Source organism: Numenius arquata, chromosome 1, assembly GCF_964106895.1.
Source record: "Numenius arquata chromosome 1, bNumArq3.hap1.1, whole genome shotgun sequence".
In the NCBI taxonomy this organism is placed as follows: domain Eukaryota; kingdom Metazoa; phylum Chordata; class Aves; order Charadriiformes; family Scolopacidae; genus Numenius; species Numenius arquata.
This window is the reverse complement of record NC_133576.1, coordinates 110425473-110437528: the sequence shown is the minus strand read 5'-3', so window position 1 is coordinate 110437528 and position 12056 is coordinate 110425473. Positions and strand designations below refer to the sequence as shown.

The window sequence follows — 12056 nt, the reverse complement described above, 5'->3', positions numbered from 1 at the left end:
GGACCTTTCAGATCATCGAGTCCAACCATCAACCTAACACTGACAAAAGCCATCACTAAACCAATTCTGTCAGATTTAATGTTAAATTTCTTATCCTACTTGTTTTAAACCTTCTTATCAGTGTATTTGATAAGCTTTTAAGCTGGCTTCTCTTTTTGTTTTTACAGCTTTTTGCAAGTTAACACCACTTTACAGTGAGATTTGACATACACAGATCTATAGAGTAATCACATTGTTATTAACATGCAGAGATTAATTTGTTATTGCTGATGCAGCTTTTACTAGGATATTCTAGAGATGCTGCCTTAGATTTCTTCTGTCTTGCTAACTGTTTCTGCTCCATCCTTCACATTGTTACAGTAGTTTTTTCTCTTTGCTATTTTCTTTCTCAGAATGTTTGGCTATCTCATCCTGTTAATCACCACTTTCTTCATACTTTTGCTCCTGAGTTCCATTAGTGATTTCTTGTATATTCCTGAATAAAGATCCTTGTTAATCCTTGCCTGCCCTTTCTAGGTCTTCTCTGCTCTCCTCTTACTATTCCAGTTATCTGTATTACTACTTTCTTCCCTTTGCTGGTTTCATTGCTTGCACATTGCACTCGTGCCTATAACCCGCTCTCTTTGTTTGCAATGCCACGTGTCCCTCATCAGGTACCACTTCAAATCTTGTGTGTCCCCAAAATGTTTCTGAGGTTCGTTTTCCTGATAATCGGTCTAGATGTAACTTTTCCTTATTTCTTTTTTCTTGCTCTACTTTTCTCAGATTATATATATATATATATATATATACATATATATATATATATATGGCATTCTGGGAAGGAAATGTGTCTAATTCTAAAATGGATTTAAATGTCTGCCATTATCAAAATAATATGCAGGAATAATAAAGCATCAGGCACAGTCTGTAGAATTAATATTTTCTTTAAGCCTTGTAGTCTCATGATGCAACTGGATCAGAGGATAATGTATTTAACATGGTATTCTGCAGCATTCGGCCTGTTCCAGAGTGTTGTCATGAATGCAGTGCTGCTAAAAGTTCCTTTTCCTTATCCAGTCACTTTACAACTCATGAAGACTTTTTTTCCATCTTGTACTATGCCTACTGCTGAACTAGAACATGTTGTTGGTGGTTATTAGCTTGTGGTGGTGATGAAATGGCAGGACAAGGCCCAGTTTGGTGAGAGGCTGGCCAAGAAACATACTGCCTGCAGAAACAGAAACATGTGAGTGTGTGGGTGGGATTCATTCAGCTAAATGCTGGCTCAACATCAGCCAAAATTAGGTGTCTGGTCTGCCTCTACTGAGAGATAGAGAGAGGGAGAGAGGCACTCCAAAGGATAAGTCACTCCAAGATACTTTGGAGACTGAGGGATGAGTACCAACTGTTTTTTATTTATTTACTTATTTATTTTTAAGGGAGCAATATGCACCACCTTATCTCTGACTTCTTACTTTTGTGTGGGGGCAACGGACCATTCCCAAGGTCTGTTCCGCAGCTGGATGGAGAGCACGGTCACCAGCGCTTAACATGGGGCTCCGGGAAACAAAGCAATGGGGTCTGGTCTGCCTGTTCCAGTGCCAGGAGGTGGCACAAGATGTGGCAGAAGCTAGATAATGACTTTTTAATCCTTTATGAATTTGATTTGGTGTTTTTTTCTTATTTTTTTTTAAACAATTCTTCAAATAACCAGTAAAATCAAATGTGAAAAAAGTAAATTAAGTGATAAAATAAATAATTCTTTTTCATTTGTATCTAAGTTATGCTGACTTTACAATGTAGACTTCTCCCAGCATCATTAAAAGGAAACCAACCTACCTTTTACATAAAAGCTTTAGTAAAAGAAAAGCAAATTCGGATGTGGGAGAGTTAGAAAGTAAGTGGAGTATTATAAAAGAGTCCAATTAAATTGTGGTTGTTATAGGAAAAGTTACCCAAGGTGGTGATGTTCATTTCCGTCAGCAAACATTTTGAAAACAATTCAAATGTTACAGGAGGTTTTTTAGGGAGCAGTAAGTTACAGTGCGTTGTAAATTGCCGTGAAGTTGCAGAGTACAGCTGTGAAAGGCAGTGCTTTTTCCTTGTTTGTATCTTGTCTGTCACAAAAGTATTCAGACTTATAAGAAGGTGATGAAAGATCTGGGTGAGAATGTCTTCACTTTAAATATTTTAATCCTTGAGTATAATGATTAAATCTAATGCTAATTGTGTATGGCCTCTGACGCTGGAATAAGTGTTATGTAAAATATCAATAAATTACCGTCTCACTAGATTGCGTTGGAGAAAGCAGGTTGAAATGTGGGAATTGTCTGACTTTATTGTAAACTTCATCTATTACGAGCCGGGTAATAAAATTCATCGTTAATATATAATGTATTTAAGAAAAGGACATCAAAAACACCCGGGACATCTTTAAAGATATTGTAAGAAACAGAACCTTCTTTAAAACATTCATAACAGAAATAAAGGAAAATTATGGGTTATATATATAAGGCTTATAAGATATATGTATCTTATATATAACCTTATATATATATAACCTTATATATATATAACCTTATAAGGCTTGAAGAAATTAACATGTTCAAACCAAGAAATCACTAGAGTTTATGATTGTGTATTTAGTCTGTTAGGACTGATTATTATTTTTTTTACCAACTTGTAGCTGCAGCTCATCTTTCAAGCTTAACTCTTTACAGTATACAATCTTTGTCCATGTTTTGTAGGTGTGAACATTTTCGTTCCATACTGAATAATGATGATGAAATTATAGAAATGAGTGAATTTTCTTATCCTGTTTACCGAGCCTTCCTGGAATACCTGTATACAGACAACATCAGGCTCCCTCCTGAAGATGCAATAGGTATTTGCCATAAATGGAAATAACTCTAGGTTACTGTTTCTGAAAATCTCAATTTCTTTGTTATAACAGGGTGAGGAAAGCAGGGCTTGTTTATATTAATTTTATTAGCACTTAAATCTTTGGCAGGTGTGAAGAAGAAGGGATGCAGTAGCAGGAAACATGCCCAAGGAGGATCAGTGGTGGGGAGGCAATAAGATCAAAGATGCAAAGTCTTCAAAAAGAACTCATTGTTTCTCATATTAAGATTTACTTTTTTCCTTAAAAAGGCACTAATGCCATCCTAAAACTTTTCTGTTTGAGTAGCCGTGGTGATTTGATCATGAATGGAAAGGAAGCTCTTCCCCATGTGAATTTAAGAGGATTTAAGTCACTAACTGATCCCTGGAATGAGACAAAAAACAGTGAACAAAAAGACAGAACGCTTGCATAATAATAAAAGGATCCCTTTTTAATATGTCTTTTGAGGACCTTTAAAAATGCGTACATCATCTACAGAAAGAAAATATAAGTCGTCTTTGGTTCAACCTAAAACAATAGGGTAACTGATTAATTTGAAGAGAAATTAGTATGTTTTGCACCAGGCTAGTTAAAGCTGTATGGATTTTCACAGGTCTGTTAGATTTGGCAACGCTGTATAGAGAAAACAGATTGAAAAAGCTTTGCCAGCAAACGATCAAACAAGGTATTTGTGAAGAGAATGCCATTGCTCTTCTCTCTGCCGCTGTCAAATATGAAGCTCAGGTAAGAAGAACTTCTCTTCAGGCAGTTTTTTCTGAGAAATGAAATTATTTAATACAAACATAACTGCATTTAACTGATGAGGCATTATTACTGCAATTTCCCATCCCAGGTGTTTGTTTCCCCCTTTTTTAAGCTATATATAAAAAAAAAAAAAAAATGCAGCTAGTGGTGATTTCTTCCTGGTCTTTTGGCTTGCACCTGTGAGTCGGGATTCTTAATCTGCTTCCTGCCTTGTCATCTGGCAGGGCACGGCATGCACATTCCTCACCGCCGTTTACTTCTTCACCTTTGGATTTTGCGTTGCCTGGTCACTTCCTGAGCTGGTGTCCGGTACAGTCATTCTGGTATCGCCTTTTACAGGCAGTGGGAGAATTTACCTGTAAAGTCCATCCCTATTTACACTTATGTTTCTATAAAAAAAAAAATCCACTCTTGCCATGTTGTTTACAACGAATTGTGCTGACGTACAACAAATTACCCACTGTTATTCCTCTCCCCGTATCCTGTCATCCGGTCTGCCCTTGGCTCTGGAATGTTTCACTAGCACTCAGCCAGTTATCAGCACTACTGCAAGGGCCTTTTTTTTTTTTTTCATAAACAGACAAATATTTTCAAAGATATTTTCCTTTTTTCAACTTCTTAGTGCTGTGCTGATTGTGGAAGTAATGACGTGGTGGTTTTTATTATTCAAAAAATCTGTGTATGTATTTTAGGCTTAGTAGCCGGTGTTAAAACTGAGCATCATAGTTGAGAAGTCCTCATCTTCAAGATTTCTTTTGCTTTACAAGAATAAAATTAATATAGCTAAACAGAAGATTTATTAGAATAAATATGATCTATTAGATGTATTAGCCAAAATATGTAGCTGATAACAATGTTTTTTAAAAATACTTGGTTTTTTGCTTTTGCTTGGCTGTAAAACGTAGGAAAGCCTTAAAAGAGGAGAGGCTAGAAGTGTAATACAATGGATTGATAAACAGTTCCAGGTATAGGAAGCAAGTAGAAAGAAGGGACTGAAACAAAAAACTGAGTTAAAAATATTGCAGCCATCTGTGCTGTATGGAGGCAGCATACTCGACGAGATGAATTTGTGTAGGAGTTGCAAAGAGGAGGCCAGAAGTCAGTGAATTTTGTAAATTGAAGGAGGGGATAACATCAGATTAGGAGATAATGAGATTATCAAATGCTGGTTACAACTGCCTGGTAACCAAGGCATCAGTAACGGGAGGCATGAAAAGCTGAGGCAAAGAGGAATTGTATTTGCAGTGTGTTGTGATGGTAGAAGCCCAGAATATCAGGGAAGACCGGACAGGAAGGGAGCACCACACGGTTTGAGTCTCCTAACAGCAGTTTTCATTAAAAGTTCACTCTGGAGTTTTTCCTCTTAGAAGCTTTTCAACAGCTTTGAATCTTTTCAAAGCAGGAGTACCTTTAGTTGACCTGTGTCAGGTGAAGCAGTAAAACTAGCCTGGACAAAGTACTAGAGTTTATAATGGCTGAAACACAATAAAAGGGATTGGCTAGATGACTAAATATATGCTATCCTCCTCTTCCTTCTATGAATCAGTGTTTTACTTTCTGTACCTAGTATTCTTTCAAATTAAAACGATCATCGGATGATGAATTGGTTCACCTGCCCCGAGTGCAGCATATGCCAAACTCCGGAGTGCGTTGCTGCCCTCCTCCCTACATCCACAGCTCAGAAAGGGATATAGCAGAGCTGCTTCAGGGAATCACAGCAAAGACTTCTTTATTAAAGACCTGGGATAGTCTCTGCCTAAGGAATTGTGAAGTAAGCCAGGATCGTTTAGCATACAGCATTAATATAGTAAAAATTGGTTAGAGAACCATGTGCACTTCAGTAGAAAACTGTCTGAAGAAGGATTATGAGAGAGGACTAAGATTTTGGAAGTTTGAAAAGGTAGAATTAATTAAATTCTTTGTCATTAAATGTGAACACTACAAGTGAAAGATCATAGTGCTGTGTCATCTGCCATTAACATAACAAATTAACTGAAGACTGACTTGGCTGTTGTATGCATCTGTTAGGATTAAAAATGCTTGAAAATATTTTGTCTGATCCTCAGAAAAAAACAAAAACTTGCTGTTACAAGTGCTTTTAAAGTATATTTCTAATATACATTATAACAAATTTTAGATTAATCTTCTAGATAACAGAATTAGAAGCCAGTATTTCTTGAAACTGCAGAATTAGCGATGAGGATTCTACGGTATCTGTGGGTCTCTTCATGGATCAGTACCAGACAAGGCAGCTGCTGTTCATTTTATGTAGTGGAAAAGTTCGCTCAGTGACTGTGAAGCAACCCAGGTTTCGGCAGTAGCCTTTCAGAGATCTGCTGAAACTTAAAACTGTCAGTGTCTTTACTCTTCTACATTTTTTTATTTCTTTTTCTGTTCTCATTCCTTTTCTTGCTTTTCCAGTACTTTTTGATGAGAGAGACAGTTTTACTTCTGTGCATTGCTGCTACCTTATTTCTTTTTAAAGGATGTTTTGTGCTGCTTGGCACCTATTAAAGCTCTAGTTACACCTTGGCTGGGGCAATAGACTTGAAACATTCAATCTAAGGAGAAGGTTTCAAAGGGAAAGGCGCAGGTATTCTGCTGAATTTCTTTCTGCTATTAACCCCTTGCTGCAATCTTTGTGTAGTTAACATAGAATAAAACTGGCATGGATTAAGAGACCTCTTTTTGCTGTAACCCTTGAAGAGTTTGTAGATCATGGATCCATACTGCCAATTTAGACTTGCCTTGCTGCTGGCTCCAGCTCTAATTGCTGCAGAAGGTAATTGATTTTCCCTCAACAGCAAGTTGTTGCATATGAACCAGCTAAAGGGGATTGACCCAGTGGATGGGGGATTGCCACTGTTGTGAGGAGTCTGAGTGGGCAAAATTTCCTGTGTGAAATCACGGTTGTATGGCTTAATGGCTTGCACCTGTCCTGTGCTGAATGTCTGAACAAGACAGAACCATTTTTGTTATCTAGGAAGCCCAGTTCCTAGATAAGGGGACACAATTCCCAGGTTTGTCATGAAAGACACATGTATCCTCTAACATCTAGTTTGCATTCAGCGAGCATCATTGGATGTTACATCATATTTTGCTTTTATTTTCAAGCAAGACTAGGATACCTGCTGTTTTTCACAGGACTACTAGTGAATTCAGTGCAGGGAGGAAGATTAGGGAGTTACTGATGCTGTAGTGGTTGTGTAGGGGGAAAATTGATGCATTCACTTATTAATAACTTTTCTAATGAGCTCAGTAAATGTAATGGAGTTCTAGAGTCGATTTAGATGACTACTCCTGTTTTCTTAGAGAGGGTTTATTGAATAGTTTGTATGAACAAATTTCATCCTATCTAATTTGTGACCTAATAAAACTGACCAGAAAAAGGATTGGTAATGTGGTATATTCTCTGCTAATTAAATGGCAGATTTGAAATGGAAAAAATATAATTTTGCAAAAATAATAATTACGCTATCAGTCATTTGTATTACAAATTACCTCAATTTGTTCCTAGGACTTGGAAGAATTTTGCTTCAGATTTTGCATAAATCATTTAACTGTTGTTACACAAACTCAAGGCTTTGCAGAAATGGACCACGACCTCCTGAAAAGCTTCATTAGCAAAGCAAGCAGAGTGGGAGCATTCCGAAACTGAGGCCTGGCTACCACCAAGCTGAAGAGCACGTCCTCTTCCCTCCTGAAAATATTTCAGCTTCGGAGAACTTATCCATGGTCAGAATGTGCAAAGGTTTGGAAAGAAAGATTCGGAGTCCATCGGCTTAGGAAATGTGTAAAAGTCCGCTAACATACAGATTTTGTAAAGATGGCTACAGGGTAGATGTCTGATGAGAGTTCATTGCCAACAGGCAGAATTTAACAACAAAAAATCTAATGCAGTAACTACCCTTTCCCACTTAAAGTCGAGCAAACTAAGCTATCATTATCTTGTCTGTCTGAGTTTTTGTCTTTTTTTCTGTTTTAACAACCTGCATTTGGATTTTATGGGACAGTGACCTGTTTGCTGCTAAAACTTTCGTAGTTTATTGTTATTACCAAACTCAGTGAATATGCCACAGTGGGGCTTCTTTGTGCCTGGTTTATCATCCGGTGAAGATACAAACCTGGTTTTCTTGGAATATATGATGAAGTAATGAATTCTTTAGGATGAGAGGCTTTCTGTTGGTAGAAGGATATGTCTTGGTGTTTATTTGGAGTGTAAATACGTAAGCCCTGAAGAGCTGGATATTACAGTTTTGAGTTCCTGGCAATTAGGTCCATTTTTCTAGACAGAATGAAAGAAATATTCCTTTCACCAAGCACGTTCCTTGGCATCCCAACGGGCCAGGAAGCATTCACAGGATTTGTCTGGATGTGAATTATTGCACTGTGTGTTTTGGTACTCAGAAAACCATCTGGTTGCTTGTTACCAAGAAAAAGACACCCAAACAAGATTTCAAGGAAGGGGAAGTTCCACTTGAGGAACTTGAGATTTGTTTGTTCCTGTCTTACTATCTATCCCCAGATAAACCATCTTAAGAAAAATGGAGAAAAAAGAGAGCTTTGAAGTGATAAAAATGGGTCTTACAATTAAATCATAAGAGTGAAACTCATATTATTTTACATGTGGCAATAAGGACACCTTGTCCAAATATGTTGTTTCAGGTTCTCCTTTGGTCAGTGCTGCGGGGTGACCGTACCACTTACCTGACACACCTGGTTTAGGTGACAGGAGTCACCCTCTGGACGTGCCCCTCTCTCATCACTGACCATGGGGGGAGACAGGATGGCTAAGGTAGAGTAGATGCTTCATTTCTAACCAACTAAAGTGAGTTAAGACGAAACCCCACGCAGTGTGGCACTGAGGGAGGTTTGCCCCATTACAGAAGATGCTGAGCCCATGAAGCATTTACTTGACTTTTCTAATAGGCAACTGTGAATTAACTCTGAGAAAATGATTTCTCTTCAAATTTTGACTGGATGAAGTGGCTTTAAGTGCCTTTTAGAGTACTTTACAAATGGAGAAGGCAAGAAGCTGGATACACAAGGCTCAGTACACTAATATAATTAGTCATGCGACCTTCCTTCAGATCCTTGCTGTGTCACAAAATCCTTCGATGGCTTTTTCTAATCCTCAAATGTGGTTTCTAAGAACCTAATTCCCTTGAATGATGGCAGCCTCATTTCAAAAGTAGAAATAACTGTTCTTTAGTGCATTGGAGGATCATTTCTCAATCCTGTTCCTTGAGGAGGAGGAGGAAGAAGAGGAAAAGGGGAAGCTCATCCTCAGAGAAGAAGATGAGAAGCAGAGAAAAGTGCCTCTCTTCGCATCAGTCCCTGTGGGTGTGAGTGGAAGGGTGAGGCATGGAGACAGCAGAATTTACTTAGGAAGAGGGCCATAAGTAAGTTATTTTGGAAAGTGCTGTGGTTAAAAAATGACATGTGTCTGAGGCCTTTGCCTCAGACTCTCACTAGAACAATATTGGATCATCCACTGCTAACAAGTGTGTTCTGCCACCCCCTCAGTGATTAGAACAACTTCCTCCAGCAGCATAAGTCCATACTTCAGCAGCTGTGTCAGTATTTTGTGTTCGAACAGAACGTCGAAAAAAACTTTCCAGTACATAATGAAGTTTCATCAAAACCACAGCTTCCCTGGGGGATGAGATCAGTTTTGATATGTTTATGTTGAAAAGCACTGGACTCAGGCACACAGATATTAATGCAGATAGTAAAACATATCACGGTAGGGCAGAACTTTTCTGCAAACCTTCTATGTTGCAGCCCAGCACTAATCACACCGAAGCACAGACACAAGGCAATTCTACAGAAGCCAGGGCTGGGGAATTCCAGATGTTTTGGTTAAGCCAGCGATGGACCTGTTGGAGCGGGTCCAGAGGAGGGCCATGAAGATGATCCAGAGGGCAGGAGCACCTCTCCTATGAGGACAGGCTGAGAGAGTTGGGGTTGTTCAGCCTGGAGAAGAGAAGGCTCCGGGGAGGCCTTCTTGTGGCCTGCCAGTACCCGAAGGGGGCTTCATATATTGATATCGCTGCAGTTCAACAGCTGCTGCAGTCAAAATGGCACGCTTGCTTAGCCAGGCACTTTTGGCTTAATATAACCAATAGTGCCCTTTTGGGTTTTTTTCAATTTATTTCCTTCCTGCTCATAATTTCCAACCTCCCGTACTCATTAAAGCCTAGTTGCAATTGCAGAGTAATTGACAAAGCCTGTAATTTTGAAAAAAAAAAAAAAAAAAAAGCATCTCTGGAGTGAATGAGGGCGATTTGAAAGATCCAGTGTGTCAGTGGTGGCTTTTCTTCATGCAATAAGCCTCATCTGACCTGGAGGCGATAGTATGACATTCATAGAGACATTTATTTATTTAATTTTTTATTTTATTTTTTTTTTTAACTTTCATCGCATGCACTTTTCTTGGCACTTAAAGGTCAATGTTTAAAGAAACATACTGACATAGGTGGTTAAATGTGGATGCGTGTATAGAAATATGTGTGCTTGAAACACAATCATGGGACATTTTTAGAAGAAATTAGGGATGCAACAAGCTTAGATTTGTGGATCTTGCACGTTAAATACTTCATTGAGTATTTAAGTATGTAAGTGTCGTTCTGTTTAAGGACACCGCAGACAAAAAGGTGTTTGTTAAAAAGTGAAAATAAGGTCAAGCGTAAACTGTATCTGGGGTTCAAATGAAGAGGGATGTTCCAACGTTGCACAAAGGGAACCAGGTAAATAACTTTCTGAATCAAATGGAATTTGAAAGAAAAAGAAATGACAGAGATTTAGGGTCCATTTAAAATATCTCTTAAGTTACCGCAGCTAAGAGCCAACAATGCACTGTCATCTAGTATTCACCTCTAGATTTTTGTTACAATGCCTGATAACTATGTAAACCGCTGTTTTTATATGATCTGAACAACTTCCATGGGCTTTCCTTGTAAAACAAAGCGTTTATTTACCCCACAGAGTCAGGGCTCATTGGCTACCACTTAATGATGTAGAAAGTTTACAGCCTGAACCTAAAATTACGGTTTGATTTTCTTGTTTCTTTATAAACTTGCCTGGTTATAATAGACCATTAATAAAAATGCCATGATATTTGCAAAAATATGAGTGGGATTTTTTTTTTTTCCTTCCTTTTCAGTAAAAGTGAAGTAAGTCTGAGACTTGTAAACTAAGTTGGCTAGGCAGTTAGCAGTGGGGGGGGGGGGGGGAATAAATAAACCAGAGATAATATTTCAGAGAGATATTTTAAAGACTGTTCGTGTTCCTCCGGATATAACTGCCATGGGATAAAGTGTTTGTAAGTAGAATGAAAACAGAGCGTGCAAAAAGAGAGCTGGAGAATTTGCATACGTGTATTTCCACCTTTCAAAGAGATTAATGCCCAGTTGACCTAACGATTAATAAAATTGTCCTCAAAACACCAAGAATTGTTTCTGAAGCAGACGTACGCTATGACCGGCTTACTTTCCACTTGTACGTTGCACCAGGATCACGCGGTCATAGTCTCCTCCAGATGTTTCTTCTGGCAGCCACTCCTGTACCTGGAAACAGGCAGGTGACACGTTCTGCGACATGTAAGAGCAAACAGCGTGTGGGAAAGGCTGGGAGTCAGCTCTTCCACCTGGAGATGGCTATAGGTTATATTTAACCTATATGGAGGGAAACGGGCCTCTCCGAGGTGCATTTCACATGACCCCATTTCGCACGTAACCGCTTAAAGAGAGGGAAGTTTCCTCCCCACACGTGTGTTTCTCCGCTGCGATGAGGAGAGGTTGCTCAGCGGTGCAATCCTTGCCGTCGGGCACCTGAAACATCTCATCCCATTTTTCTGTCCAACTGAATTCTGGCTCCGAATTCCGATTATTTTTTATTTTTTTTTTTCCTGAAACAGCTCCAATATTCCAGCCCATTCTGAATACAACAAGGTCTGGCTGTAAGAAAGGTGCTCTCGAACCTACTCAGAGTTCCAAATCTGATAAAAAGCCTTTCATTTCAATACCCGTTTATTTGCATATGTACCTGCTTAAAAAATAAAGACTCTGAAAAATGTGTTTTCGGCGGGAGCAGGGACTGGCCCGTCAGGCAGTGCCCTTTGTGCTCTAATCATTGTCGTGAACTGCTGCTATAAATAGCACTGCAAATTCAGCAGCGTCATGAGTGACAGGCACCTACGGACTCTAATAAAGCCGGGGCTGGGAGCCAACGAGGCTTGTGTGCCTACGAGCCAGAGAGCCGGCCCAGAAAGCCACAGGGACTCGCACGGAAGTTTTGATATCCCGAGCTGTTTTCAGCAGCTCCGAAAGCAATAGAAACCATGGTGAAAAGCGGGGTGGTGAAGCGGTGGGAACGCTTCTAAACACGGACACCACGGAAGGAACTGCCTCAAGCACCTCTCTAAGGG

General features: G+C 39.2%; 1 protein-coding gene across 3 annotated transcripts in view; it reads left to right on the top strand.

Moving 5' to 3' along the window:
• The window catches only part of RCBTB2 (RCC1 and BTB domain containing protein 2), a 30425-nt gene extending 19679 nt beyond the window's left edge, over positions 1 to 10746 (top strand). For all 3 annotated transcript variants that reach the window (XM_074160917.1, XM_074160925.1, XM_074160934.1), the window contains 3 exons: positions 2730 to 2866; positions 3477 to 3607; positions 7146 to 10746. In XM_074160917.1, the coding sequence (XP_074017018.1) occupies positions 2730 to 2866; positions 3477 to 3607; positions 7146 to 7286 (409 nt within the window). In that variant the 3' untranslated portion in view covers positions 7287 to 10746. The remainder of the gene's footprint in view (positions 1 to 2729; positions 2867 to 3476; positions 3608 to 7145) is intronic.
• Positions 10747 to 12056: the final 1310 nt, after the last annotated feature.